General features: G+C 40.8%; 1 protein-coding gene across 17 annotated transcripts in view; it reads left to right on the forward strand.

The window, feature by feature from the left end:
• The window catches only part of lrrc7 (leucine rich repeat containing 7), a 148,811-nt gene that overhangs the window by 92,493 nt on the left and 29,537 nt on the right, over positions 1–26,781 (forward strand). For 10 of the 17 annotated variants that reach the window (XM_085437613.1, XM_085437615.1, XM_085437618.1 and 7 more), the window contains 17 exons: positions 4,162–4,279; positions 4,433–4,511; positions 5,333–5,422; positions 5,848–5,904; positions 6,821–6,884; positions 7,173–7,277; positions 7,365–7,509; positions 9,358–9,430; positions 9,692–9,709; positions 12,753–12,882; positions 15,893–16,008; positions 16,275–16,344; positions 17,988–18,087; positions 18,206–18,330; positions 21,145–21,396; positions 21,674–21,796; positions 22,564–22,675. In XM_085437613.1, the coding sequence (XP_085293739.1) occupies positions 4,162–4,279; positions 4,433–4,511; positions 5,333–5,422; positions 5,848–5,904; positions 6,821–6,884; positions 7,173–7,277; positions 7,365–7,509; positions 9,358–9,430; positions 9,692–9,709; positions 12,753–12,882; positions 15,893–16,008; positions 16,275–16,344; positions 17,988–18,087; positions 18,206–18,330; positions 21,145–21,396; positions 21,674–21,796; positions 22,564–22,675 (1,777 nt within the window). The remainder of the gene's footprint in view (positions 1–4,161; positions 4,280–4,432; positions 4,512–5,332; positions 5,423–5,847; positions 5,905–6,820; positions 6,885–7,172; positions 7,278–7,364; positions 7,510–9,357; positions 9,431–9,691; positions 9,710–12,752; positions 12,883–15,892; positions 16,009–16,274; positions 16,345–17,987; positions 18,088–18,205; positions 18,331–21,144; positions 21,397–21,673; positions 21,797–22,563; positions 22,676–26,781) is intronic. The other 7 variants (XM_085437612.1, XM_085437616.1, XM_085437614.1 and 4 more) reach the window with 5 other exon arrangements.

Below are 26,781 nucleotides of genomic sequence, written 5' to 3' on the forward strand. Positions count from 1 at the left end.
AAGGTCGGCGGTTCGAATCCACTTAACGGCTACCCTGAGGTACCCCTGAGCAAGGTACCGTCCCTACACACTGCTCCCCGGGCGCCTGCTTAGTGGGCTGCCCACTGCTTCACTGAGTGAATGGGTCAAATGCAGAGAAAAACAAGTAATTTCCCCATGGGGATCAATAAAGTATCCATTATTATTATTATTATTATTTACAACTACAGGCCAGTGGACACTCTTTCAATGATGAGGATGCACACATCCTGGACAGGGAGGAACACTGGTTTGAACGGGGCGTCAAGGAGGCCATTTACGTGAAAAGGGAAAGACTATCTCTGAATCGAGGAGGGGGCCTGAGGGTACATTTTTGCCATCTTACATGCTGTGATTGCAGCCATTCCTCAACTCTCTGTGAATGGTACTCATGGCCATTGATCTCACTGATCAATGGCCATGAGTACTGATCAATGATCAATAGTCTTTGATCAGTGGTTGTCCATCAATGGTCATGAGAATTTGCATCCCTGCAAGGGCAGGGATAGCTCAGTAGTAGGGTTGCCAACCGTCCCTTAAAAAACGGAATCGTCCCGTATTTAGAAACAAAAGTACACGTCCCGTATTGAGCTAATAAGGGACGCACTTTATCCCGTAATACAGTGAGAATCAAAAGTAGTCTATAACTTTTAATGGAATTAACACTTTGTTTGAAAACATAATTCCCAGCCGCTCTCCTGCTTTGTGACCAATGAGCTGACAGCACACTTATGACAATTCGAGTATGACAAGTCAGATTATCGCTTATCTCATTGGTCGAGGAAAGGTCGCTTACGAAGAAAATACCGGCCAACAGGGAAACAAACGCCGACACTGCGGTGCAAGTCTCGGACAGCACACTGTGCCTCCATAAAATGAAGGTTATAACAGAAAATCTGTCGCTCTCTCTCTCTGTCTGTCTTTCACTCACACAGACACGCACACCGCCACCATCAACTTTGCTAAATTGCTAATGAAAAACATTAATAAGGCAGCTGTGATTGAGCAACAGTGTAAATCCAACTATTTTCACGGTTGTTATGGTCGTGATAATTTTGTGATGCCACATCGAAAAGGCTCGGATGAGCTTTCCAAAGTTCTACAAGTTGTGCCTCCATTGCTTGTGTCCAGATCACACGCTGCACAGCCGTGCTGCTCCATCTTTTTCACCGACGTTTATGTGTTTGCGCGTGAGCAATGTGAGCGCCTGTGGTGACACCCTCACGAGCGATTGATGATCGGGAGCTGGTCGTGAGGTGTTAATCGCTTCTCGTTACCCCACGTATACTACACGATGCACGATGAAGGCCAAAATCGGGCCGATCACCAAATCGGTCGCACGACTCAAAAATCGGCTCAAAATGGGCCAAAAATCGCACAGTGTAAGCCCAGCATTAGAGCAGCAATGTTTGTTCGCTCAGAGAAAGAAAAAAAAGGCTTCAAAAGTACAGGGAGGAATGGGAAAAGGAAAACACCTGGCTGGAAAAGTGCACTATAAAGCGCACTGCACTGTGTGCTGGCGCACTTTTTCCATAGGCATGCTTCTAATGGTGGGCACATGAAGAACACGAGGGGCGTGAAAGCTCGGGGAACCCTTAACCAATTTCTTGTCCACCAGGCATGGCAGAAGCAGATATGGTATGTAAACACTGGTTTGTTTTTTTAAACCCTCTGGTTAAGGTTAATATGGGCATGTGCAGTGAATATCAGCGCTATGTGGCCAGAAGTGTAATAATATAATTTATTTTGTGTAATAAACAACTGCAAGGATAAATGATTACAACAAATAGATGACTAATACATAAAAGTAATACATAGATGAATAATGATGATGAGTTATGATGCGTAATCATGGGAACAAGCGGGTTTACAAACAGGAGCAGCTGATTAGCATTAGAAAAGCTGAAATAATACCTCAGCTGAAGCCAATTGTACTAAATGCACTAAATGTGCACTGTTACAAGAATATTTTTGTTCTATTGCTTTCTATTAATTTATATAATTTTAAGTTAAGCAGGACAGAGTTCTTTTAAAGAAAGATTTACTTATATTCTCAAAAGTTAAGCATGACAGGCTTCTGTTTAAGAAAGAGACCTGTTTTACTGTGTTAATGTTGTCATTTTGAGCTAAAAATAAATGGCTAAATGATCATTTGTTTCACATGTGTTCATATCACAAAGAATATGCATCTGCTTAAATCAAGTTCAAGTCAAATGGTTAAAAAATAATTTCACACACAAAAAAAGAGCTACCACACTGGGAAGGGTGAAGACAACTGGGTTGCCCAGCCCTGGCCACGAGGTGTCCCTTATTTATTTTTCAGGGAGTTGGCAACCCTACTCAGTAGGTAGAGTGGTGGCCCCATGATCGGAAGGTCGGGGGTTCAACTCCACTGAACTGCTACCCTGAGGTACCCCTGAGCAAGGTACCGTCCCTACACACTGCTCCCCGGGCACTGCATTGGTGGCTGCCCACTGCTTCACTGGGTGAATGGGTTAAATGCAGAGGAACTATTTCCCTATGGGGACTAACACATACACATTACATTACATTATGTTACATTACATATTAATGATCTGACCTCACAGTTATTGTGCAATGTACTGTTTATAAGACTGGGGAAACCTGCAATCAGCTTAGAGTGAAAAAGTCACATGGATGAGTGACGAAACATTTCTTGCATTGAAAACGCTTTGTCCAGATGAACAGAATCAACCTTTTGGGACCAGGGACCCACGTTTCCAAAAAGCCATTGCAAAATAATAAGATTATTAGTTTAATCCACTTTGTATGCTATTGGGTTTTTTTGGTGTGGCTAATTACTGTATATTCATGAGGGTCATGTTGCATAAAACTAAAAGTGCAAGTACTACACTAAGAACATTCAATGTTCAATTCTTCTATAAGTTTGGGAAGAAGTTTAGAGAGACTGTATTGTATATGAGACTACATTAATTCAGGGTATGCAAATTTGTCATTTTATCTTGACAATAGCTGTTAGCATATCTTCCTGAAAACCAGCCCATTCTTTTATGTCTTCTTTAATAGACATTTGTTTTTGGTCTATATCTTTTGATGTATTTGAGTTACCCTAATAAGTGATGTTGCGCTCAGAAGAGGACATTGTGGCCTTTCCAATGATATCTCATGTGTTCAGGTGGCCTCTTTTAGCTCCAAATAGGCAGGACATTGAAAGATATTTGTTTCCTTAGGTCTCGGGAGGATATAATAGCTTTTAATTAGCAACCAAAACCGCTAATATTGCAGTTGCTTTACTATTGTTATATTTAAGCAATGAAAATATTCCCACTTTGATGACATTCATATAAAAATAGCCATATTGGCAAGCAAGAGGATTATAACCCAGTTACTGTAGCTAGCACAATGTTTATTTTTTAAATTGATATTAGCTAAAACTTGAAATATTATTGCTCTACTGGCTTATTATCAGCTGCCTTATTGTTGCTATATAATAATCAGATACATTTATGAAGAGAAACACCTTTTGGCTTCATACCATAGTGAGTCTGTAGAAAAACTGTCAAGGTTAGCTTAGCTTGGTCATTGAGAGTAATACGCTTGCTGAGCCCATATACTTCACTATTTGGCCTAAAACTCTGGCCTTATCTCTGGATGTTAAATGCAGCCGTTATTGATTCTAGCAGGCAGCAAGAGTGATTGAAAGTTTTGTTAAAATGCAGGGAGTGAAGATTGAGTGAAGCTGTTTTACTATCTAGTTACGTTTTTTCTTAACCATTGTGTTGCTGCTCATTTAGAATCTGGTATACAAGAATCACCTTTTAGTTTTGACCATTTGCTTTGTTATATTTTTTACATGGGTATTTCTGAATTCCTAGAGCATTTATCGCATTTACATTCCCCACAAATTCTTTCATTTTTGTATATATTTTCTTATTAGCATAATTTTTCTGTTTAGGAGCACATTTGTCTAGATGTCTTTTCCTTTCAATCTATAATGTGTTTTGTCCTGTGGGAAGACATTACATTTGCATTATTAATAGACAAGTGCTGCTAAAGTGGCCTAGCTTTTTGAAAAACATTAAGTGCCTCATGCCTCCAGGTGACGTTCTACACCCTGCCAAGATCATAATTCCTTTATCGTCCCTCTTTGTGTTCCCACAGCAACTCTTCAACTGCCAGGCCTTGAAGAAGCTGAGCATGCCAGATAACGACCTGTCCAACCTGCCCACCACCATCGCCAGCCTGGTGAACCTGAAAGAGCTAGACATCAGTAAAAACGGTATCCAGCCTAAACAACCCTGGTTTAAAATAACAGGACGAAACCTCATAATTGCAATACCGAAACTTCACAACGAAGAAGAAGAAACAAAACCAGGTGGTCCAGACTTTTGTGAAACTAAACATCATGTATGACTCTCTTCCTGTCAAACAGGAATCCAGGAGTTTCCAGACAATATAAAATGCTGTAAAGGCTTGTCTGTGGTGGAAGCCAGTGTCAACCCCATCACCAAGTAAGACACAAACTGTACACTCTGCACATTACTGCACAGCTGAACCTGTTACACATTACTTCAGTCTCTGGTTTGATGGCTGTCAACCTTAATGTTTACAAGCTAGGTTGAAAAATTGAACATTGTGCATCTAATTACTCCAAGCACGCAGCCTCTGGATAACAACCACGGTGAAAACGCTGACTGCATCATCATAAGAACAAACATCTCTAAGACGTTCACTTTGGCTTGGTTATATTTAGGAAGCAAATTTCAGTTGAAGAAAGGAAAGCGTGGTTCAAGTTTGTTTGATTGCAGCGTTTCACACTTTTACAGGTCACCCTGCTTTTACATATTCATATTTATGTAGCACCAGAGAGGCTGAATATTTTATAATAATTGGCTGCATCCATAAACCCTGTACAGCCATGCTCTTGTATTCATATCCCGTAGAATCAGTATTGGCCTGCAGAAGAAGATGTAAGTATTTCAGTAGAGCGCTGGTGTTGTTTATCATTATACTTTGAGCATCAGGTGTTACACTTGTAATTGCTGTTTTCTTATCGGTGTGTTAATGCCACGAAGCAAAACTAGAGTCAACCACACAGTATCCTGCAGGTTTCCCATGCTTTGTGTGTGTGTGTGTGTGTGTCACTGTGTGTGTGTGAGGGAGCGTGTGCACGCAGCAGATGAGTCATCCGCAGGCTAACAGCAGTTAGCTGTTTCTGCAGGGGTTGTTTTGGGAACTTTGTCCGTGTCTTGTTCCACTGAGGCCGTTCAAGGACGCACACCTTTTTCATCTTTCTTGTTTTGCACAATTTCTTTCTGTCTTTCTTTCCCAGACTCCCAGATGGTTTTACGCAGCTCCTGAATCTGACCCAGCTCTTTTTAAACGATGCCTTCCTGGAGTATCTGCCTGCTAACTTTGGGAGGTAAACTGACTGTTTCTGATAGCTTGTGATTAAGTACTTTGGTGAACAGAGTCTCTATTTTTGTGCACATACAGGTTCATTAGCCTTCACAGTTTGCTAATGAATTTGTTTCCAGTTAACCAGTTATCCATCTTTACCTCATCACTATACATTTTAGCATTTTATGCAGGTCATAGTGTGCTACTGTTTGCTAGAGCATATGAAAATCTATATGTTGCAGGTATTCTCTGAATGGATGAATACCAGTGGGTGTTGATCATATGTAATGCTTTCAGTGTCAAAATGGGTTTGGCACTGTTTTGTACCAAATTAAACGGGGCTTGTTTCTCTTATTTGACCTGATGTAACTTCCCAAGCATTAGCTGTTGCAGTCGATAGATTGTTATTGCATTGAATTAAGTTTCATGTGCCTTCTGGCTTTTCAGACTCTCCAAACTACGGATCCTGGAGCTGAGGGAGAACCACCTGAAAACAATGCCAAAGTGAGGCAAACTGCCATATGTGTTTTTGAGTGTGTGTGTGTGTGTGTGTGTGTGTGTGTGTGTGTGTGTGTGTGTGTGTGTGTGTGTGTGTGTGTGTGTGTGTGTGTGAGAGAGCGAGAGAAACATTTAGTCTCATGTGTTCCTGAGTGTGCGATTGCATTTCCAGATCCCCGGATAAAAACTGTATTTATCTCTGCAGCTGTTTTCAAATACTGACGAAGCCTGATATATCATCAGTGTGTCACTCATAACTGTTTTAAATGTTTGCGGTTTAATGTTATGTAGCTGACTTTATCCTCACCATCACCACAGAGGACAGCTCCACTACAAACTGCTTCTAGACTCAATAACCTTGTACAGCACTTGCAGATTAACAGTGATTTCAGTAACAGTGTCTTGTGAAAAGTGGTAATATTAATGCCAGTTACTCTACCAATGCAATTGCTAAACTTAATCACAAAAGCTAATGAAATTTGTGTTCAGTTGATTATGTCTTTGTTGTAAAAATGCGTCTTGGAAATATATCTTATATAACTGGAAAGCCTGCTAGTTTCCCCTTTAAAGGATCCACATTTGTAAGGAAAATGCATCTGTGGGTTAAAGAGCATAGTTCAATATGTGGGTTGTGCCTATGAAAAACTTGCCAAATGTTCTCTGCCTGTGCTAAACAGTAAATTCTGCTGTATACGTATGCTACATGCTAAAGTCACCGCAGTACAGGGGTTTGCATGGGCTCAAAACTTCTAACAAACTGAGTAAGTTTGTCAGAAGTCACAGCGTAAGAATTCACTGTGTCCAAATTCAGATGAAGTATTTAAAATTTTAAATGTGTGCTGTGAGGTCTTCGGTGCGTACAATTTTAAATTTATGTACAAAATGTCAAACCTGTACTAATCAGTGGATTCTTTCCTCTCAGGTCCATCCACAGACTGACACAGCTCGAGAGGCTGGATCTGGGTAGCAATGAATTTTCTGAAGTGGTGAGACCAGCTAACGCATGTTTTAGAAATGAAATTAGCAAATGTGGACATGGAAAATTAAGAGAAGCAGAAACATAAAAGGTTGAACTATACAGTGCTGTGCATGCAGTATGTTTAAGCTACTAAACAATAAAGTAACACAACCAAAAGTGTTATCTGTAAATGAACTGCAGAAAAGAAAGGCTGCACCTGTACATAATTAGTAGTCTCAATATAAATGCGAAGTCTAAATGTATAATTTATAGCGTGTGTTCAGTGAAAATGTCGGTTTTTCTTTGCGCATGTCAGCCGGAGGTGTTGGAACAGATCCACAATCTGAAGGAGCTATGGCTTGATAATAACTCTCTGCAGACTATACCAGGGGTGAGCAGAAGTTGGGACAAAAAGCTTCATGTGAGCATATACAGTTGAACATGTCTATGCTTTTTTCCGATTTCTGCTTATTCGTCTTTACTCTGTTCTTTTCTCCCCGCACAATAGTCAATAGGGAAGCTTCGTCAGTTGCGGTACTTGGACTTGGCTAAGAATCGTATCGAGACATTGGACGCGGACATTTCGGGCTGCGAGGCTTTGGAAGACCTGCTGCTATCCTCTAACATGCTGCAGCACCTTCCTGACTCTATAGGTATACACATATGGACACGCAAACGCACACAAAAACACTATGAGTCATTCAGAAAATGTTACCTACTTTATACTTTTACCAAACTGGTCATTCTGTTGTGCTTTTGTGGAGGCCAATTTAAGATTTGACAAGTAAAGCTAACATTGTTAGCTAAGTAGCATAAATGCTGAAAACAGAGAGAAACAGCTAGCCTAAATTCTGTCATTTTCCAAACATAAACAAAGACTCTGGGTAGCCTAATGACTTTAAAAGTAATGAAAGCAAATGGAAATTTGTTAGCTTCATTTTAAGTATATACCAGTAGGGCAGCAGCACATATTTAAATAAAATATTGGATATTTTAGCATATTTTTATTCAGCGATGATTATCCACACAGCGTTATTGCCACAGGCAAAAGGCAGAAAAGTCACCAGCAGCACTGAGGGTAGCTGGCTGTTAGAGGTGGGAATCACTAGGCACCCCATAATATATTATATCAATACTTTGATACTATAGTAACATTGTACAATATGCCAAGTATTGCAAAACCATACCTCAATTTATCATATTGTTTCAACTGTCATCAGAGTTAAACTTTGTCAACAAGACTAAAGTTATCTCACTTTAGTTATTTTTTTGCCATAAAATGAGATTGTCAAGCATACCGACACGAAAACCTCCCAAACCCTACCGTAAGGCCACTGTTGGGGGTAACGTGTTAATCACATTACATTTTTCAGTATTGCTGTAGTTTATTACATTCAGTAATTACAATACAAATATGATTATATTGTTACTGTCGTGACAAAGGTTCTTCACTTATCTAAGCTTCAGGCGGATAGAAAGAAAAAAAGCCTCAAACAAACATGTTTTGTCTTCCTGTGCGTTTGAGCTACAATCAGCTGATTTCAGTTCGGTAGAGCTGATTTAGGGAAATCTGGAAAATCTCATGATGGTGGTGCATGCGATGAGCCCTCTTGTTCATAGTATTCCCAGAGTATTTTTATTTTATTTAATAAAATATTGACATTGCCATCCCTATATTAACACAATATTGCAAGCATATTGATACTACTAATAAATGCCACACATTATCACTGTGCTGTAGTTTGAATTCCTAGGTGTGTGTGACTGTGCTGACTGGGGTGTTTTTCCATTCATTGCCAAGAGGTTTGCTGAAAGAGAATTTGGAGCTAAATAGTGCCTTGTTTACCTGCAACCTAAGCATCAGAAACTGTTCAGTAAATTGGTCATTGTTTTCAGAGATATTTGCAGTTACGATAAGAAACGCTGGAAACATTAAACCCCAGTTGTTTTTGATTGTGGCATTGCTTGGCTGTTTTTCATGTGTAGCCAGGATTCTTGGTCAGCTTTTCACAGTCTGTAGATAACGTAAAGCAGGGGTGGCAACTCCAGGCCTCGAGTGCCAGTGTCCTGCAGGTTTTAGATGTGTCCTTGATCCAACACAACTGATCCAAATTGCTAAATGACCTCCTCAACATGTCTCGAAGTTCTCCAGAGGCCTGGTAATGAACTAATCATTTGACATTTGGACACCGGCACTCGAGGCCTGGAGTCGCCTACCCCTGGTGTAAAGAGTCACTTTACACCAACGGTTGAGGTGTTTCTGTGTGGAGTTTGTATGTCATGGTTGTGTCTTGGTTCTCTGCAGATACTCTGAAATCCTCCCACAGTCCAGAGACACTCATACGTTTTTTTAAACTGCTGTTTATTTCCATATTCATCTATCTTCTTTTTCTAACAGCCACAGGGAGCAAGTGGAGATGAATGTACTGCAGCACCTGAGCCACAGGTTTGAGGCCCCTGCTCTAGGAACAGAGTAATTTTGCATGTGTGTGTGTTTGCAGGAATGTTAAAGAAGCTGACAACACTAAAGGTAGATGACAACCAGCTAACCTCACTGCCTAACACCATTGGGAGGTAAGAAAAATGCACACACACTCCATCAAAGCCAAATACACATCTATACTTTTATAGTGTATACTTTTTTTTCTTCAAAAAACTTTAAAAGCTCCTTCAGCAGAACCTGCTGTCATTTTAGATGATCTCGAAAGGTGACATGTATCGTTGGTGGGTTGTTGTTTTCCTTGTTTATTGCTGTTAGCTGCTGTGTTGTTATGCTGGCTGATGACTGGGGGGGGGGTTCTGTGTGTTGTATTTGCTGCATTGCCGCGGCGTTAGTCCGAAGCCCAAGCAAGGGTGAGTAACATTAGCCTCCTGGATCCGGGGGTGTGTTCAGAGACAGACAAATGTTCAGCTGTGTTACAGATACAAGAATTCCTGCTTGCTGCCACATGCTGTCCATGTGGGAAACATCTTCACATTAATACATGAATTACATGCAAACATAAACACGACTTTGCATTTTCTTCTTGTTGGGACATTTGGACGTAACGTTTGAGTAAGACTCTCACTGAAAAAGTAGCATACCAGTAAAAATCTGCAGCGTTCAGATGGAAATGATTGCATGTAAAAAGGATTACAGTAATGTGATTACATTCTCATTATTATCCATCACAGTCCAGATTTGGTGGCAGTAATTCCATTATTTGTTTTGGGAAAATATGAGCATTTATTAAATTAGGCAGAAGATTTTTGTTTTCTTTTTTTTTTTAAATTCCACTTAAAGTGCTTTTCTTTCATCTCTCTCTCTATATTTAGAGATTAGTTAGAAGTTATGAGCTGGTAAATTGTTGACGAATGCAGTCCAAAATGGCCCAAAATTCGAGTGATATTAAACTACATCAGTTTGGATGGGAATAATTTGATTCTGTTGGGTTTTTTGGTTTGTTTGTTTGTTTTTACACGTTAAATCGATACTTTTTTCCATGTGGCTTTATGCATAAACATGTGCAGATGCCATGTTTAACATTATCATTACACTTTTGCAAGATTTGTATCTGAGCGCACTGGAAACATTTTGTCTTCCTGGACAGGTCCCAGGTTTTAGCTTCAATAAGTAGTGCTGTAGATCCATTAATTCCCCTTAAAAGGTCCTTTTCTTACCTTTAGTTTTTAAAGTGTTTCTTACTAATGATGAATGTGATCCCTTCCCAATGTTTCAGTTTCCATGTAGAATAAATACTGCATATAGACTTTACTGGATATGTGTCGAATCCACATAGAACATAAATAAATAGAATGAATACTGCTGCTGGTACTACTACTGTTATTGTCTTGCTTATTAAAGTCTTAAAATGTTTAAAGCCTCTGCTACATTAGACATAAGAAAGGTGCCATCATGGCAGTGTACACTCACTGGTCACTTTATTAGGTACACCTTGCTAGTTGAGTCCCCTTTTGACTGCCTTCACATTTGGTAAAGATTCAACAAGTTGCTGGAAACATTCCTCAGAGATTAGTAACAGACAGCTTCATGTTTACCAAAGTGTGTCAAGAATATATCCTAAAAATCATTACACCTACAGCACTGAACTGTTGATACAAAACAAAGTGGAATTTTATTCTGACATTATCATTAAAATGTTCCCCAGACCAGGCAATGTTTTTCCAGTCTTCAACTATGGTGAGCTCGTGTAAATTGTGGACAGAAGGGGAACTCAGTGTTGTCTTCTGCTTCTATAGCCCATCTGCCCTTCATACCTTGGTTGTACTGAGTGGTTATTTGACTCCTTCCTATCAGCTCGGAGCAGCCCAGCCATTCTCCTCTGACCACCGACATCAATAAGGCATTTTCACCAAGAGAACTGCCACTTGCTGGATATTTCCTTGAATTTGGATGATTTTTGTCAACCCTAGTGATGGTTGCTTGGGAAAACCCCTGTAGATCAGCAGTTTCTAAAGTTTCTGTCCTGCACCAATAACCACGCCATTTTCAAATTCCATAAATCACCTCTCTTCCCCATTCTGATGCTCGGTTTGGGCAGCAGTGCGTTTTGACTATGTCTATATGCCAAAATGCACTGATTATATTTGCATAGTAACTGCAATATTTGCGTTAACAAGCAGTTGGACAGGTATACGCAATAAAGTGATTGGTGAGTGTATCCTTTTATATATTTACTACGTATCTTAACTTGTTTGCTCATGACTAATGCTTCTATGAATGTGCATCTTGAGTATTTAAACCAGAGGGAACTGAGTTTTTTTTTTCTTTTTTTGTCCTTGGAAAAGGAGGATTATAATCTTGTGATTGGGAACACAAGCAACGCTAAATGAAAGAAACTTGAAGTTAAATGTGGGGTGTGAAAGTCCTTTCCTCTTTTCTCCTCTTGTCTCCTCTCCTATCCTTTTCCTTCCTGTCAGACCGTATGGTGGCCCAGATGGTCCGGTCTATCGGGAATAATAATAGCAGACTAATGCAATGTTAACAGTGACAGTACATTAATGTAAAATTGTTGTCTCATTAGCATTAGCCTGCTGTTAGCGTGATGCTAGGACAATGATGGCAGTCAAAGGGGGCGGTCATAGTGTCCTGTAGTGGGCCTTCTGTGGATCTTGCTGTATAACTGAGTGGAGTGGAGAAATTGAGATCCAGGTTGAAGAATTTTAAGATACCCAAAGGGGATGAGATGGGTGGCCATCAAATGAGGCCAAATTCATATTAAGTCATTTATTGATTGATGGATGGATTCTTCAATGTGTTGATCTTTTCCCTCTCTCTCAACACTCGCCACTTATTAACTGGTGCAAATTTTCCTTTTCATCATAACACGTTTAAAGATGTGGCAGCTGACAGTCGTCGTGTTTGTTGCTGTCAACAAATCCCATGAAAAGTCTGAAACTAGGTAAACATGTCTGTGGAGCTTACTCCAGCACAAACCTAAGCAAAAAACTTTGAAAACATTTTGTGTGTAAATGCCTCAGAGATATACCTTCTGTACAAATGTTCATTTAAGTGAGGTAACACACTATTTTAATACACTTTTAATTTATGGTGATAGTGTGTGAGGCTGACGTGTCACCAAGTTAAATGATGAGGCTCATTTAATGATGTGTGTGTTGGACAACAATAGTACTCTATTGCTCAAACAAAAAATATATATCAGGCTTTGGATACATATACAGTACTCCCCACCCCCCATCCATTCATTCCTTGTTTCAGTCTTATCACATGATGTGTTGACAGCTGTAGGAATAACGAATACTGCAATTCTTATTCTTTCATGTCTGAGTAATTTAATGTTACAGAAGAGATTGTGTTGCCTGCAGAATGATTTCCTTTCTATCTCTGTCATGCTCTCTCTGCCTCTTCCTTCCTGCCTTTGTTCCTTCCACTCAGTCTGTCTCTACTGGAGGAGTTGGACTGTAGTTGTAATGAGTTGGAGTCGCTGCCTCCCACCATCGGCTACCTGCACAGCCTGAGAACCTTCGCTGCCGATGAGAACTTCCTCTCAGAGCTGCCCCGCGAGGTATGGAGATGAAGACACATCTTGAAATCTTTGCACTTCTATGTCCATTACTTGAAAAAAAAAGCCTTTTGAAATCAGATGAATCTTTTTGATACAGCATGTATTATGTGCACGAGTGCACACGGTTACTTTTTTAACATGGCAGACTTCTCAGCAACAAACTGTGTCCGCTGGCAGTGACTTACTGAAGTCTCTGTAAGCCTGTGAAGCAATTTCTACCCAGTGATATTTTCTGGTTTCTCTTAATCTTTTAATGAGATTATGTGCGTTAGATGATCATCTCCTCAAATTCTTTGTAATTTTACTTTGCAAGATGTTATTATGAAGCTGTTGAACCCCTCCCTGTCCATAATTCTTAAAGCCAATCTGGGCCACTCGTTTTCCTCCTAACCATCTTCCTAATTAACCTAATTAGCTCCCACTAATGACGTTCCCCTTGGTGTTTCTTTACATTGAAGAACTTTTTGTCATGGTCCTGGGTTTTTGTGTCCTTGTGTTTTGGTTCATGTCTTGATCATAATTAATAATAGTAGTTTCAGTTCCCTCAGTGTTTCCTGTCTCTTCCTTCTTGTGTTTCAACTTCCTGTTAGTGCCTTTTGTCTTTTGGTTACTTCCTGTTTTACTTTGAAGGTTTGTTTTTTGTTGTTCTTATTCTAGTTTCCATTTGTTTTTCCTTCCTTTGAGATTGCCAGCTTTGCTGTAATTGTCTTCACCTGTTGTTGATTGATTTCACTTGCATTTGGGGTTTTTAGATCATTGCTGTTCCTTTTTGTGGTCAGTTATTAAAACGTCTTGTTAAACTACTTAGCCTTCACTGTACTGTACAGGGAGTGCAGAATTATTAGGCAAATGAGTATTTTGTCCACATCATCCTCTTCATGCATGTTGTCTTACTCCAAGCTGTATAGGCTCGAAAGCCTACTACCAATTAAGCATATTAGGTGATGTGCATCTCTGTAATGAGAAGGGGTGTGGTCTAATGACATCAACACCCTATATCAGGTGTGCATAATTGTTAGGCAACGTCCTTTCCTTTGGCAAAATGGGTCAAAAGAAGGACTTGACAGGCTCAGAAAAGTCAAAAATAGTGAGATATCTTGCAGAGGGATGCAGCAGTCTCAAAATTGCAAAGCTTCTGAAGCGTGATCATCGAACAATCAAGCGTTTCATTCAAAATAGTCAACAGGGTCACAAGAAGCGTGTGGAAAAACCAAGGCACAAAATAACTGCCCATGAACTGAGAAAAGTCAAGCGTGCAGCTGCCAAGATGCCACTTGCCACCAGTTTGGCCATATTTCAGAGCTGCAACATCACTGGAGTGCCCAAAAGCACAAGGTGTGCAATACTCAGAGACATGGCCAAGGTAAGAAAGGCTGAAAGACGACCACCACTGAACAAGACACACAAGCTGAAACGTCAAGACTGGGCCAAGAAATATCTCAAGACTGGTTTTTCTAAGGTTTTATGGACTGATGAAATGAGAGTGAGTCTTGATGGGCCAGATGGATGGGCCCGTGGCTGGATTGGTAAAGGGCAGAGAGCTCCAGTCCGACTCAGACGCCAGCAAGGTGGAGGTGGAGTACTGGTTTGGGCTGGTATCATCAAAGATGAGCTTGTGGGGCCTTTTCGGGTTGAGGATGGAGTCAAGCTCAACTCCCAGTCCTACTGCCAGTTTCTGGAAGACACCTTCTTCAAGCAGTGGTACAGGAAGAAGTCTGCATCCTTCAAGAAAAACATGATTTTCATGCAGGACAATGCTCCATCACACGCGTCCAAGTACTCCACAGCGTGGCTGGCAAGAAAGGGTATAAAAGAAGTAAAACTAATGACATGGCCTCCTTGTTCACCTGATCTGAACCCCATTGAGAACCTGTGGTCCATCATCAAATGTGAGATTTACAAGGAGGGAAAACAGTACACCTCTCTGAACAGTGTCTGGGAGGCTGTGGTTGCTGCTGCATGCAATGTTGATGGTGAACAGATCAAAACACTGACAGAATCCATGGATGGCAGGCTTTTGAGTGTCCTTGCAAAGAAAGGTGGCTATATTGGTCACTGATTTGTTTTTGTTTTGTTTTTGAATGTCGGAAATGTATATTTGTGAATGTGGAGATGTTATATTGGTTTCACTGGTAAAAATAAATAATTGAAATGGGTATATATTTGTTTTTTGTTAAGTTGCCTAATAATTATGCACAGTAATAGTCACCTGCACACAGATATCCCCCTAAAATTGCTAAAACTAAAAACAAACTAAAAGCTACTTCCAAAAACATTCAGCTTTGATATTAATGAGTTTTTTGGGTTCATTGAGAACATGGTTGTTGTTCAATAATAATATTATTCCTCAAAAATACAACTTGCCTAATAATTCTGCACTCCCTGTATTTGGATCCACTCCAGGAGTGACACTTTTCCATGCTTTTGTTCCCATGTCCCAACTTTTTATCAATGTTTTTCTCCCATTTAGTTGAAAATGAGCATTAAATTCTTGTCCTTGTCCCAATTTCTGTTATGATTTAGTAATGATTTGTACCTAATTTCATTCTGTTTTTCTTAATCATTATTTTAGCAGTCAACCTTTTGGAAAGTGTTTTTTTTGTTTGTTTTATCTGGTTCAAAGTGTGATGACAGATGTCAGCCATGTTGCAGATGTTCTTTTTCGAAGTTATTATGATGCTAGGTATTACTAGCTTAGGTTGGCTGAAGCCCATTATTGAAAGAGAAGATGATAAATCTGGATGCATTAAATATATTACATGTTTGAATGGAAAACAAAAATTATGGTCACTTTAAAAACAACATTATTACATTTTGTAAACGTAAGGTGTTGAACATTATCAAACGCACCTTACAAAGATGCACAAAAGTCTTATACTATCTGTAATTTAACACTCATCAGTCTGAAGATGTCCAGTGTAATATAGGTTAATTGTGATGCTGTGGATCTTGCTCACTATGCGATGTTTATCTAATGTAATCTGACTGTCTGTGTCTCTGTGTGTTTCAGATCGGTAACTGCAAGAACGTGACCGTCATGTCACTGCGGTCCAATAAACTGGAGTTTCTTCCTGATGAGATCGGACAGATGACCAAACTGCGAGTCCTTAACCTCAGCGACAACAGGTACACCCACGCACACACACATACACACACGCAGAGACCAAGCTCCTTTATGACTCAGTAGTGAATAGATACAATGCACACACGAGCGCAAACTTTTTCAATGGTTGTTTCGGTTCGGTCTACTGTTTCCATGGGAATGGCTGAGTGTGTTGCTATGGTTATATGCTCTGCGGGCTGTACAGTGCGTGGGTGATGAAACATCTCTGTTTTTTTTTCTTTCTCACCTTCCCTCTCTCCCCCCCTCTCTGTGTGTCTCTCTCGATTAGGTTAAAGAATCTACCGTTTACCTTCACTAAGCTGAAGGACCTGGCAGCTCTGTGGCTCTCTGACAATCAGGTATCTCTTTCTCTCTGCCCACGCTCTCCAAGAGAGCACGTAGCTAACAAATGTGTGCTAACAAATGTGCAGCACAAACACACAACGAAATCGACATTGTAATTAAATTACCACAACTATGATATGGCATGTTTTATAAAATTGTGTTTCTCTGATAGACTTTCAACCTCTTTATCCTTTCCTTAGTTTCTATCACATATCTGAGTTCCCATATTTAACATAAGGTCAACATATGTTCAAGTACCGCCCATGAGCCACCTCTTCTACTCGTGGCTCTGTGTAATGTCAGACAGTACATGTCCCCAACATGGTCATCTCAGAGCACAGAGGCTCATCTCACCTGCTGTTCACGGCTGCTGCTCAGTTTAACCAGTCAGTAAAGAGAGTTGTTTTAAAAAGAATGGGCAAAGGAGCTGAAAGGGCCTGCACCGAGGTTCAAATAAGGATTACTCTTCACTTTGATGATGCAAAGTAACTCTGGCAGAGCTCGAGAGTATAAATATGGAGATGAGTCACTAACAGGTCCTTTTTACTTGCCTGTCACTGGAAGGTTTTTATTGTTAATTATCAATTAGTGTCACGTTTCATTTCTAATGGCTTTTTATCAAAACGGTGTGGCAAAGATAAATCAATAAAATAGGGAGATTTATTCACAACAGGGTGATAATGATGAAAAATACACATGCTAAATATTTTATGTCAGCTCCTGTTCATTTTCTCACTATTCTCTCCTTTGTTTTGTTTTTTAAAGACACTACAATGAACTGATAATTACTTGATTTTGTGCTTTCAGTGAGAGTTTGCTGCATGTTAACCTTCTCAGTGATAAGACAGATGCTACATAGCAATGAATCATTTTATGGGCCCTCTGAATTTGATTCTCTCTGCGATGAATGCGCTATATACAGCACAGAGTCCACAGAGAGGATGCAGTTTTAGCTGTCATTCAGAAAAAGCAGCCAAACTGTTCTTCAGCTCTTTGAGACATTTGCATTTTTATTTTTAAGTTCAATCAAAGCCATTAAACGAAATCATGAGTCCCAAGAAGCTCGGAGTGTTATTTACCTGCTGAAGAGGAAAGCAAATTTAAAATTCAAATGCAATTTGTTTAATGGCAGAGCGTTCACACATTTACATTTAATATCACCACTTATGTCGGCATATTCTGCCTCAGTAATGAAACTCATATTCGCTCATGCTGTTTGATGCATTACAAGTGGCGACTCTGACGTCATGGGAATTCGGTCCGCATTAAAGTTTGCGAGGAAGACAGAAAAGTTTACTAGCATTGTATCCGAAAATAGAAAATGTAAACTATAATGTCTTGGTGCAGTTTTAATTAGGATGTGTTGTGATATTTGTAATCTGAATGCAATGAAACATTTATTTTCCCTGTTGGGAAAATTGATTCGCAAATCCTTCCCAAGTGATTTGCATTAGCACTCGGCAGGTTTCGTTTGAAGTCGAGCTCTGCTGCAGCTGATTGTGTGAGCAATTTAAATGAGCAGCAGGCAGAAATCTTTGTTTTTAGGAAAAGGGGTAGGTGCAGGTTAAAATTAGACATAATGGAATAGATGTCATCAGTAAAAGTGTGTGTGTGTGTGTGTGTGTGTGTGTGTGTGTGTGTGTGTGTGTGTTTGCAGTCCAAGGCTCTGATCCCACTGCAGACAGAAGCCCACCCAGAAACCAAACAGAAGGTTTTGACCAACTACATGTTTCCCCAGCAGCCGCGACACGATGAGGGTACGAACTCCTTTTGTGTGTGTGTGTGTGTGTGTGTGTGCGCGCGCGCGTAACCCAGGTAAAGATTACCTGACTATAATTTTAAACCCTCGGCTGTTAATTTATGGTGTGTGTGCAGATTATCAGTCGGACAGCGACAGCTTTAATCCTACGCTGTGGGAGGAGCAGAGACAACAGAGGATGACTGTGGCCTTCGATTTTGAGGACAAGAAAGAAGAGGAAGACAACTCTGGGAAGGTCAAGGTCAGCTATATCTGTTTTGGGGTGGGAGGGGGGGGAGGGGGGGTCGTATGAGATGAGTAGGGTGTCTGTTTATCTTTGTTTTTGCTATTGGAGCACCTCCAATATTAAGATTAATATGACATTTTACAAGTAAAGCATTAGTTGACTGATTGAGTGACTGATTTATTTTGAATATACAAATATTAATATTAAAGTAACAACTATAAACATAGAAAACAGAAAAGAAAGTACTTACAGTGGCTTGCAAAAGTATTAGGCCCCCTTGAACTTTTCCACATTTTGTCACATTACAGCCACAAACATGAATCAATTTTATTGGAATTCCACGTGAAAGACCAATACAAAGTGGTGTACACGTGAGAAGTGGAACGAAAATCATACATGATTCCAAACATTTTTTACAAATAAATAACTGCAAAGTGGGGTGTGCGTAATTATTCAGCCCCCTGAGTCAATACTTTGTAGAACCACCTTTTGCTGCAATCACAGCTGCCAGTCTTTTAGGGTATGTCTCTACCAGCTTTGCACATCTAGAGACTGAAATTCTTGCACATTCTTCTTTGCAAAACAGCTCCAGCTCAGTCAGATTAGATGGACAGCAGTTTTCAGATCTTGCCACAGATTCTCGATTGCATTTAGATCTGGACTTTGACTGGGCCATTCTAACACATGGATATGTTTTGTTTTAAACCATTCCATTGTTGCCCTGGCTTTATGTTTAGGGTCGTTGTCCTGCTGGAAGGTGAACCTCCGCCCCAGTCTCAAGTCTTTTGCAGACTCCAAGAGGTTTTCTTCCAAGATTGCCCTGTATTTGGCTCAATCCATCTTCCCATCAAGTCTGACCAGCTTCCCTGTCCCTGCTGAAGAGAAGCACCCCCAGAGCATGATGCTGCCACCACCATATTTGACAGTGGGGATGGTGCGTTCAGAGTGATGTGCAGTGTTAGTTTTCTTCCACATGTTTGCTGTGTCCCCCACATGGCTTGTGGCAAACTGCAAACGGGACTTCTTCTGGTTTTCTGTTAACAATGGCTTTCTTCATGCCACTCTTCCATAAAGGCCAACTTTGGGTGGCTGTAGCTCAGGAGGTAGAGCAGGTCACCTACTGATCGGAAGGTTGGTGGTTCGATCCTTGGCACCTCCAGTCTGCATGTCAAGTATCCTTGGGCAAGATACTAACCCCAAGTTGCTCTCCGATGCATCCATCGGAGTATGAATGTGTGTGAACGTAGTTAGATAGCACTACGTATAGGTAAAGTGCTTGTGAGAATGGGTGTGATTGAGTGAATGTGGCATGTTGTATAGAGCGCTTTAGCGCTATATAAGAATCAGTCCATTTACCACTTTGTGCAGCGCACGACTAATAGTTGTCCTATGGACAGATTCCCCCACCTGAGCTGTAGATCTCTGCAGCTCGTCCAGAGTCACCATGGACCTCTTGGCTGCATCTGTGATCAGCGCTCTCCTTGTTCGGCCTGTGAATTTAGGTGGACGGCCTTGTCTTGGTAGGTTTACAGTTGTGCCATACTCCTTCCATTTCTGGATGATCGCTTGAACAGTGCTCCGTGGGATGTTCAAGGCTTGAGAAATCTTTTTGTAGCCCAAGCCTGCTTTAAATTTCTCAATAACTTTATCCCTGACCTGTCTGGTGTGTTCTTTGGACTTCATGGTGTTGTTGCTCCCAATATTCTCTTAGACAACCTCTGAGGCCGTCACAGAGCAGCTGTATTTGTACTGACATTAGATTACACACAGGTGCACGCTATTTAGTCATTAGCACTCATCAGGCAATGTCTATGGGCAACTGACTGCACTCAGACCAAAGGGGTCTGAATAATTATGCACACCCCACTTTGCAGTTATTTATTTGTAAAAAATGTTTGGAATCATGTATGATTTTCGTTCCACTTCTCACGTGTGCACCACTTCGTGTTGGTCTTTCATGTGGAATTCCAATGAAACTGATTCATGTTTGTGGCTGTAATGTGACAAAATGTGTAAAAGTTCAAGGGGGCCGAATACTTTTGCAAGCCACTGTATAATCCCCCCAATGCTATTTAATTTACAATGAGCGTTCCTCGATATAAAATATAATCAGACATTTTATATACAACTCTACACACACAATATACATAAATAAAACTATATATACTCCACATATATAGTTCATGCTTTACATTGAGTCAGACACTCTGGGATTAGCACCCCTTTAAATCTTAAGAAAATAATCTCTGTTATGTTTGGACACAGTTCCATAATTATACACCACATGTGGATATAGAAAAACTGCTTCTGGTCATCCGCATACTTTGCACCTTAGAATTCAATTTACCCCTAAAATTAAAACGTTATCACCACGCAGATGTCATAAATGAATCCCTGCAGTATCACACAGTGCACATAAAAAATGATGCATTTAACAAGACATTGGTCAGGTAAATGATGTTATGTGTTCTTTTACACATGTGACAGGTCAGCTGTTACAGATTTCAGGTTTAAATGCTACTAGGATTCATTCAGAGATCAGCTGCTTCGTCAGACTGTAGATTTCCCCCCAGTATTGGAAGCAATTGTCCTCCAGTTGCCTCTCCTTGATTTAAGTTGCAATGCTGTTTCCTGACAGAAACACATGCAGAAAACTGTGCACTTGTATGCTGAATTATGTTTGCAAGATTTCAGATAATAAGTCGTGCTTATTCTTGCTCCCTTATCAGGTTTACTTGTTTGTGACCAACGCCTTTATGCTGATCTTGGCAGATTTAAATTTGCTACTTCACGCCCTGTTTATTAAATATAGTCCTAAATGTCATGTAGGTGGAGATAAACCTAAAACGCTATCCAACACCCTACCCTGAGGACCTGAAGAACATGGTTAAGTCAGTGCAAAGTCTTGTGGGCAAAAGCGTACATGCCGGACACGCCGGTCACGCCGTACACGCCGGACACGGGCACCAGCACCAGCACCAGCTGAGCACAGGCACCGCCACCTCGGCAGGAACCAACATGGAACATACACACCTCAGCAAAGAGCCATATGAACCACCGTGGCCCCTGCCTCCTAAAGAGGTACAGATTACACATACAGACACATACAGGAGGTCAACAAGCATTTAGTCCCAAATGTATTTATTAGCAACAATGTCGCAGGACACAGACATCATGCTTGTGTGTGATAATCTGATAACGGCTCTCACATGGCAAGAGCTTACCTGAAGTAAGTTCATCCAAGTCTCTGATCACTAAAACAGAAGACAGCTGAGAACAACAAAAGCTTTTCTTATGTTTGTGTTTGTCCGTTTGAAGCAAATCAGTGCACAACTCAAAAAATGGAGTTGTTTTTCAGGTGACAGACAGAGAGATGCAGGACTTCTCTCAGACTCAGCTAATGGATCAGGGACCAATGCACAACTCTGGCATCGATATTCCTAAGAGGAACGACAAAGAGGACTTGACAGAGAGCTCTGAGGTTTGTCTCTCACTCTCTCACAGAAACACACACAATCCAAAAAGAACTGTAAAGAAAATTAATTAGGTATTTTTACTTGGTTTGTGGACTTTTTATAGCTTTTATATCCAGAAGATACCACTGAACACATCCAAAATTCAGTGCTAGCTGTGTGACACTGCACAGATTTCATCACTCATATGTCTGTAAGTTCAAGATGTAAGAAAGTTATGATATCTTTTGAAGTCACTCTAACTCTCACTCACGCTCTGACCTTTAGTGTTGTGAGGGTTTTGTGAGGACCCCAGTGAGGATTTGCAGACAAACAAAAGTCATGTTTGCATTTAGAGCTAAACCATCAAACTTTGTCGGAATATGTGTATATACATCGTAATCAGTGCTTCAGTTCAGTTTTTACTTTCTCTAACAAGGTGATAATATCTTATTTTTCAGAACTGTATTCAAATAGTGCAGACTGTACTGAACTTGGTTGTTTCTTACAATAATGACTCCACGTGGCCTTACATAAGAGAATCTGAGGCATCAGTGAAATCAAAACCCCAGAGGGTTAAAAGCACGCTCCATGATCCTACTGGGGATCAGGAACTCCAGAACCTGCTGAAATACTTACCAAAGTTTGTATTTATTTAACAAATGTATGTATGTTTGATGCCAGTCAAGCAAAACGAATTGTCTACATGAGATTCGTAATCATTTTTTAAATCACAGAAGCTGCCTTTTCTTCTCTACTGTATATGCCTGATGCTTTTTTCCCCCTTCTTCCTCAGGATTCAATGGGCGGCTCTCCGAACGACATCCGGATCTCTGACATGAGGCCCACCCTGGTGGAGCCACCAATGTACAAACCAAAGGTGGTGTTGCTGGGGAAGGATAAGAAAGGTACTGTATTATAGCATAAACGTACAGCTTTAAGGGAACATGTCGGAGTCATGTACATACATGTCGACAACAAGGCTGCGCAGTTATTTAATGTGGGTCTTATAAAGAGCTTTGGGGCATGTTGTAAGATGAGGGCAGAGGGAGCGTGACGAGGAGTGTGCATAGCGAACCTCTAAAGTGAATGTTTGGCCATTTTTACATCATTTGCCCTGATGGCTTCGGTTTCATCAGAGAAGAAACAAAGCTCACTTTTTACTGCCTTATCAAAAATCTGTCTCCACTCTGAATAACTGAGTGTCTAATCGCATTTTCCAAAAGAAACAGTTTATTATCAGCTCTCCGCAACAATCGACAGCTTTCACTAATACGGAGCTTCATCATATGATCCACTCCTCCTTAAGAAAGCTTATTGCAAAATGATTAAAGCTCAAACAGCTTGTCTGCCTCAGTGGAGTATCAGTTCTTAGTGGAGGCTCTTACGAAGTAAATAAAAAGCTTCTTCTGGTTTGTTTTGTGAAGATTTGACTAAGTTTGACTCAGGAAGTTTTCAGATTGTTGGTATCTACACAGTGCACGTCTGTCTGCAGCCAGGTCAGCTCTCCAACAGCAGCTCTTGATTTCAGTTACAGCAGCCAAGTTAAATAAAGATTTTAAAAAGCCGTGTTTTATAACCAGGCCACGTCTTGCGTCAGTGCTGTGGACTAAATAGTGTCCACATGCATAATGAGAACACTGCAGACATCTGGGTTAAGAATCTGATGACAACACGAAGGAAGCATGCAATTCCTTCACTTTCTAGTCAAGTGTTCGAGAGGCCCCTGAACACAATTCTGGTTAACGACTCAAAGAAGTCTTTGATCCACTTTTTGATTTGGTTGTAGTTCTGATTTGTTTTATAGGTTTGGGGGTTTAAAAGGTCACAGGTGAGCTTTGAAACTGAGCAACAGATGAGAAGTGTAAAGTGCGTTTGCATGTTGATTCAAATATTAGAAAAATATTAGAAAACTTTATTATTTCTGTTCCTGAGATGCCAGAACTAACAGCTAAAGAGATCAAAAGTCATCAAAAATGAAGATGATTAAATATCTATTAAAATGACATTATTATTGGGATATGCCTTTACGCTTTCCTTTAATGTTGGTGGCCATTGGGCACTACTTAGCTCTGTTTAAATACAAAATATGTCTCGGTCATAGAAGACCGCATATCCCATAATTCTGTGAATTTTAAGACAGAAGGAGAGTCTAATCCTTACCTCAGAGCACATTTTTAAACAAGCTAGCTCTTTCCCTCTCATCCTTAACATGTATTCGTCTGTGTGAAATGAATGATGTTCAACATTTTTGCTGTATTTCCATTTGCGTCTTCCAGATAACGCTACTTTTTGAGAATGAGAGCTTTTAGAAACCACTACAGGGAGTGCAGAATTATTAGGCAAGTTGTATTTTTGAGGAATAATGTTATTATTGAACAACAACCATGTTCCCAATGAACCCAAAAAACTCATTAATATCAAAGCTGAATGTTTTTGGAAGTAGCTTTTAGTTTGTTGTTAGTTTTAGCTATTTTAGGGGGATATCTGTGTGTGCAGGTGACTATTACTGTGCATAATTATTAGGCAACTTAACAAAAAACAAATATATACCCATTTCAATTATTTATTTTTACCAGTGAAACCAATATAACATCTCCACATTCACAAATATACATTTCTGACATTCAAAAACAAAACAAAAACAAATCAGCGACCAATATAGCCACCTTTCTTTGCAAGGACACTCAAAAGCCTGCCATCCATGGATTCTGTCAGTGTTTTGATCTGTTCACCATCAACATTGCGTGCAGCAGCAACCACAGCCTCCCAGACACTGTTCAGAGAGGTGTACTGTTTTCCCTCCTTGTAAATCTCACATTTGATGATGGACCACAGGTTCTCAATGGGGTTCAGATCAGGTGAACAAGGTGGCCATGTCATTAGTTTTTCTTCTTTTATACCCTTTCTTGCCAGCCACGCTGTGGAGTACTTGGACGCGTGTGATGGAGCATTGTCCTGCATGAAAATCATGTTTTTCTTGAAGGATGCAGACTTCTTCCTGTACCACTGCTTGAAGAAGGTGTCTTCCAGAAACTGGCAGTAGGACTGGGAGTTGAGCTTGACTCCATCCTCAACCCGAAAAGGCCCCACAAGCTCATCTTTGATGATACCAGCCCAAACCAGTACTCCACCTCCACCTTGCTGGCGTCTGAGTCGGACTGGAGCTCTCTGCCCTTTACCAATCCAGCCACGGGCCCATCCATCTGGCCCATCAAGACTCACTCTCATTTCATCAGTCCATAAAACCTTAGAAAAACCAGTCTTGAGATATTTCTTGGCCCAGTCTTGACGTTTCAGCTTGTGTGTCTTGTTCAGTGGTGGTCGTCTTTCAGCCTTTCTTACCTTGGCCATGTCTCTGAGTATTGCACACTTTGTGCTTTTGGGCACTCCAGTGATGTTGCAGCTCTGAAATATGGCCAAACTGGTGGCAAGTGGCATCTTGGCAGCTGCACGCTTGACTTTTCTCAGTTCATAGGCAGTTATTTTGCGCCTTGGTTTTTCCACACGCTTCTTGCGACCCTGTTGACTATTTTGAATGAAACGCTTGATTGTTCGATGATCACGCTTCAGAAGCTTTGCAATTTTGAGACTGCTGCATCCCTCTGCAAGATATCTCACTATTTTTGACTTTTCTGAGCCTGTCAAGTCCTTCTTTTGACCCATTTTGCCAAAGGAAAGGACGTTGCCTAATACCGTATTTCCCGGACTACAAAGCGCACCTGAATATTAGCCGCACAAGCTAAAATCAGGGGAAAATCCTGTTTTGTACATACATTAGCCGCACCTGACTAAAAGCCGCAGGTGTTTCAATGGTGACTTATCATATGTAAGAGAATATGCACAAAGCGAATTGTCAGGAAAGAGATGGCTGTTTGGAGATGCATCACTTTTATTAATATTTTGAAAAACAAGTTAGGGGTACATACGGGGGCCCCACAGGGAACGGTTCTGGCTCCGTTCCTCTTCACCATCTACACTGCAGACTTCTCCCACAATTCCACCCAGTGCTTCCTGCAGAAGTTCTCTGATGACTCTGCAATAGTCGGCCTCATCACTGATGGGGACGACAAGGAGTACAGAGGTCTGACCCAAGACTTTGTGGACTGGTGCCAGCTGAACTACCTCCAGATCAACGCCAGTAAAACCAAGGAACTGGTGGTAGACTTCCGCAGGCACAAGCATTCTCCACTGCAACCACTGAACATCCAAGGTATGGACATTGAGGCTGTGGACAGCTACAGGTACCTTGGTGTTCATCTGAACAATAGACTGGACTGGACTCATAACTCAGACGCCCTCTACAGGAAAGGGCAGAGCAGGTTGTACCTGCTGCGGAGACTCAGGTCGTTTGGAGTGGAGGGCCCACTCCTGAAGAAATTCTATGACTCTGTTGTGGCTTCTGCTATCTTTTATGGTGTGGTCTGCTGGGGCGGCAGCATCTCTGCTGGGGACAGGAAGAGACTGAACAGGGTGATCCGAAGGGCCAGCTCTGTTCTAGGATGCCCTCTGGACCCAGTGGAGGTGGTGAGTAACAGGAGAATGGCGGCTAAGCTGTCATCCCTGATGGACAACATCTCCCACCCCATGCAGCAGACTGTGACAGCACTGAGCAGCTCCTTCAGTGGGAGACTGCGGCACCCACGGTGTGGGACGGAGAGATTTCGCAGGTCTTTCCTCCCCACTGCTGTCAGACTCCACAATAAAGACTTTAACTGATCAAGCACACACATCCATACATATGCAATAATACTAAGTGCAATAATCCTTTCTGTCATCGTTGTATTTTGACTCAGTTGTATATAGTATTTGTATTTGTATTCTATTTTTATCTTATTGTATATTTATTTTATTTTATTCTACTGTAGTATTTTATTTTATTCTATTCTGTACAGTTGTGTACTGTATTTATTCTTATTGTATTCTAATTTTTGCCTCATAACTTTTGCACTGTCCACTTCCTGCTGTGACAAAACAAATTTCCCACGTGTGGGACTAATAAAGGTTATCTTAT

Source organism: Copadichromis virginalis, linkage group LG17 (genome assembly GCF_057382275.1).
Source record: "Copadichromis virginalis isolate Kocher_CV1m ecotype Utaka linkage group LG17, C_Virginalis_male_GT1.1, whole genome shotgun sequence".
Lineage (NCBI taxonomy): Eukaryota > Metazoa > Chordata > Actinopteri > Cichliformes > Cichlidae > Copadichromis > Copadichromis virginalis.